The sequence below is a fragment of the Tenrec ecaudatus genome, chromosome 1 (assembly GCF_050624435.1).
Source record: "Tenrec ecaudatus isolate mTenEca1 chromosome 1, mTenEca1.hap1, whole genome shotgun sequence".
NCBI lineage: Eukaryota > Metazoa > Chordata > Mammalia > Afrosoricida > Tenrecidae > Tenrec > Tenrec ecaudatus.
The window spans coordinates 18,612,461-18,617,118 of NC_134530.1; the positions used below are offsets into that span (position 1 = coordinate 18,612,461).

At 37.6% G+C, this 4,658-nt stretch overlaps 1 protein-coding gene across 1 annotated transcript; it reads left to right on the forward strand.

Annotated features, from left to right (window-relative positions):
- The first annotated feature begins 283 nt into the window (after nucleotides 1-283).
- Nucleotides 284-1,204, forward strand: LOC142448173 (olfactory receptor 7C1-like). Its single transcript, XM_075549798.1, has one exon. The coding sequence runs from the start codon at nucleotides 284-286 to the stop codon at nucleotides 1,202-1,204; it is 921 nt and encodes a 306-aa protein (XP_075405913.1).
- Nucleotides 1,205-4,658: the final 3,454 nt, after the last annotated feature.

The following is a 4,658-nucleotide window of genomic DNA, read 5'->3' on the forward strand; positions in this document are numbered from 1 at the left end:
TTGTTGAATGAACAAAACAATGTTTCATGGAAGTTGTACAATTTATATTGTTTTATAAAACAAGATGTGATTCAAAGACGGTAGGCTAGTCAGGTGTGTTCCCAAAAGACTGAGCATTCTGGACTCATGACAATCTCAACTGAAGGGTAAACATCTAGAGATATTATATTGGAATTAATTTACATGCTAAAATAAAATATACAGCATATCAGTTAAACTGGTATTAAATTCTTATATCTAAGTTAGCCTTGCCCTTTTCTTTTCCAGTAGTTTCTTCACCTACATGGAACCAAGAAACCACACATATTTTGAAAAATTCATCCTTCTGGGGCTCTCAGAAGAGGCAGAGCTGCAGCCTCTCCTCTTTGCATTGTTCCTCTCCATGTACTTGGTCACCTTCACTGGGAACCTGCTCATCATCCTGACCATCATCAAGGACAGCCACCTCCATACACCCATGTACTTCTTCCTCTCCAACCTCTCCTTTGCAGACATCTGTTTCACCTCCACCACCGTCCCAAAGATGCTGCTGAACATCCAGATGCAGAACAGATTCATTACATATGAGCATTGCATCACCCAGATGTATTTTTTCATGCTTATCGTAGAAGTAGACAATTTCCTGTTGACAGTGATGGCCTATGACCGGTTTGTGGCCATCTGTCACCCACTGCACTACACGGTCATCATGAATCCAAGGTTCTGTGGCTTCCTGCTTCTGGGCTCCTGGCTATTGAGTGTACTGGATGCTCTATTACATGCATTAATGGTTTTGCGTTTGTCCTTTTGTGCAGAGTTGGAAATCTCCCATTTCTTCTGTGAACTTAACCAGGTAGTCCAACTTGCTTTCTCTGACCCATCCCTCAATACCTTAGTGATTTATTTTGCAGCTGGGGTTCTGGGTGTTATTCCACTCACTGGGATCCTTTTCTCTTACACAAAGATCGTGTCCTCCATTTTGAAAATTTCTTCAGCTGGGGGCAAATACAAAGTCTTTTCCACTTGTGGGTCCCACCTCTCCGTGGTTTCCTTGTTTTATGGTACCGCTTTTGGGATTTATCTCAGTTCTGCTGCTACTCAAAATTCCAGGTCCAGTGCAATCGCTTCGGTAACGTACACTGTAGCCACACCCATGCTGAACCCCTTTATCTACACTCTTAGAAACAAGGACATAAAGCGGGCCCTACGGAAACTTTGCAGTTGAAAATTATTCTCTACAGAGTGTAAACAATCTCTAGATTAGACAGCTGCTCAAGAGAAAGAGCTGAAAATCGTGAAGATCTAAATCATGCTTTCCTCAGTGCACACATATCTACTTTATAATCCCTATTCAATCTACTTTCTTTTTATACATAATACTCCTGTGTTCCCAAGAACAAAAAATTAAAAAAAATAAGAAGGTATACTGATTGGGAAGGTTGAAATAAAGCACTCTCTGTTCAGAGAACTTGTCACTGTCTACAGAGAAATCCCAAAGAAACAACCATAAAAGTATACAACAGTGAATTGTTCTACACATATGAACAACCAAAGAAAGCACTTTAAAAATAATTATAATACTTAGGAGTTAGTCTAGCAAAGTTGATAAAATCTAAGCTACAGAATACTTCTAAAAGAAGAATTAAAAATATTCTTTGTTCATGAATTGGAAGGACCATAGCTATTGTGAAGATATAAACTCCTTCTCAATTTGATGTGTATGTTTAACACAATCACAATCAAAACCCAAGTTAATTTACAGCTATTGCTAAAAGCATAGGTGAATAAGACAAATAACTCCTGGTTCATAAAACAAAAAGAAAACCAGTAATAAATTGAAACATTTGACAAGCATTATGCAAGAACCAACTGAAAGTCAGTCTCTAAAATGTTTGACCAGTTTGCCTCAATACTAACATAATCCTCAAAATCAAGAAGTGCTTATAAGCCAGAGGAGTCAAAGCAGATCATGACTCATAAATGCAATGTTGAACTTCACATAGGTTTTGCGTTTGTTCTGTTTTACAGAGTTGGGAATCTCCCATTTTTTTCTGTGAACTTACCCAGGTAGTCCAACTTGCTTGCTCTGACACATTCCTCAATACCTTAGTGATTTATGTTGCTTCTGGGTTTTGGGGTGCTATTCCACTTAGTGGGATCCTTTTCTCTTACACAAAGATTGTGTCCTCCATTTTGAAAATTCAATCAGCTGGGGGCAAGTATAAAGCCTTTTCTACTTGTGGGTCCCACCTCTCTATGGTTTCTTTGTTTTATGGTACTACTTTTGGGGTTTATCACAGTTCTGCTGCTACTCAAAATTCCAAGTCCATTGTGATAGCTTCAGTAATGTACACTGTAGCCACACCCATGCTGAACCCCTTTATCTACATGCTTAGAAACAAGGACATAAAGCAGGCCCTAGGGAAACTTTGCAGTTGAAAATTATTCTCTACATAGCAGAAATAATCTCTATATTAGAGAGCTACTTATAAGAAAGAGGGCTGAAAATTGTGAATATCTAAATCATACTTTCCTCAGTGTGCACATTTTCTTTATAATCCCATTTTAATCTGCTTTCTTTCTATACATAATACACCAATGTTTCCTGTATATTTCTTTCTAAGGTGTTTTACTTGTATTAAAATCCTCTCATCAACAGGCAGCACTATCATCCCATGGGAACAGTATAATTATTGTTCTCAAATCTGAAAATGTTGAGATATAAATTTTCAATTTCCTTTTTGGATAGTGTGTTTCTTATGATCAATTCTGGTATGAAATATTTGACCTTCTGCATTATTTTTTTTAATTGAAGTCTCTTTGAGAAGTTTGTTTTGGAACTATATAAGCATGTTTTGGAGAGTTCATTTGTGTCAATTGAATGGTCAGTATTCTCAGTGATTTGGTAGTTAACACCTGGTCATCCCTCACAATGTTCTGTAACTCAATGTATTCAACGGCAGCGTGGGATGTGTTATTAACAGTCAATTGGCTGTGTGAAGATGAGGCTGGATTGTAACCTCTTCACTCAGGTCACAGCCCTGATGCATATACAAAAACATTTCTTTGAGTTTGTAGTCCAATTCTCATAGAAGCGGATGTTGTAAGAAAATTTTTTTTCTGTTTGTATGTGCCTTGTTATTGCGTCCGTCTTGTTGAGTTCTTATTCTTTGGACTTCAACCAGTGGCCTGCCATATTGCCTGCCAATACTGAGAGCTATTGGCAGCCTGTCATCTGACCCTCTAGCCTTGGATTTGTTCTCTTCTTCAGTCTCAGAAACCCACAGAAGCAAATATAACGTGTACAATAGAGTCATTATGAATCAGTTTTAGTTCAATGACAGTGAGTTTGGTTTTGTTCTTGATACTGTTTTGCCTTCTCTGTGTACATTACTTCTGCCAAAGATATTATTCATAGACTTACAGAATGCCTTATACACAGAGCATTGCCTCAAATCAAAATATTCACTTTCCGGGAAATGAAGTAGTATGATGGGCGGGTGCTCCTGGAATGCACTGGTCTTCCCAGATTCTCGAACATCCTGAAGTAGTTGGCTTTGTGGAACAGTGGGCTGTGCTGCCGAAAACTCAATAACAATGCCAGCTAGGTGGCATACCTTGTAGAATTGGGACAGTGTTCTCCAGGAGGCTGTATATGCTATAACCAATGTTCACCATGTGGTTTCAATGCTCCAATAGCCAAGACTCACAGGTCTAGGAACCAAGGGGTGGAAACAGGAGTGGCACCACTCACTGTTACTTCCAGTAACCCACCTGTACCTCTCCTGGCCATTCTTGATAAACAAAAAGTAAGGACTGTCCTGGAATGGTTGGGTCAGAGACAATGGTACCACCATCAACAGTGTGATTGCATTTTTGTGCTGACTTTTGTCTTCTTGAACAAAATGCTTTTATTCCAAGGTGACCTGAAGTTTGTGACTGTTCTTTCTGTGACTGTTAAGTTTGGTCATTACTTGATTTGATGAGATATTTTTTCTGAGTGGAAAGGTATCAAGAGAGACAAGTTATAAGGAAGGAAAGAACGGGTTAATTATGGGCACTATATGATTATATATATATATATATATATATATATATATATATATATATATATATATATATATATAATTTTTGTTCTGGGTCTTTGCTCCGGTATACCTGATACTATCTATAACCTGTGATCACATAGATGTATATTACAACATACAATATATCCAGTATATTGTTATATATGTTGTAATTATCTATCTATCTCTATCTATCTATCTATCTATGTATATTAGAACTACTCATGACAACTCATCTCCAAAAGGGACTTTCTTTGTGAAAGCTGTGGAAATTACAATTTTCCCCGGGTAAACAGGTTGTGGAGTGATCTCACCCACAGATTGCTATAGTGCTGGACAGTTTGCCATCTGGAATTTCAAATACTAGGAATGTCATTCATGGTGAATAGGTAGGATTCAGAGGACTTTCATAGTAAGAAATACTAGGAAGAGGAATTAAATGATCTTTATTTCTAACTAAAAGACATAAGCTTTAAGTGGCAATATTGACGGATTCTAAGAATAAAATATTGAACAATACAGGAAGCAGCAAAATAAGACAGAAAAACAAACAGGGTCACATTACCAAATGAATTAGTCAATGTACAGCCATTTCAGGTGTAACACATGATC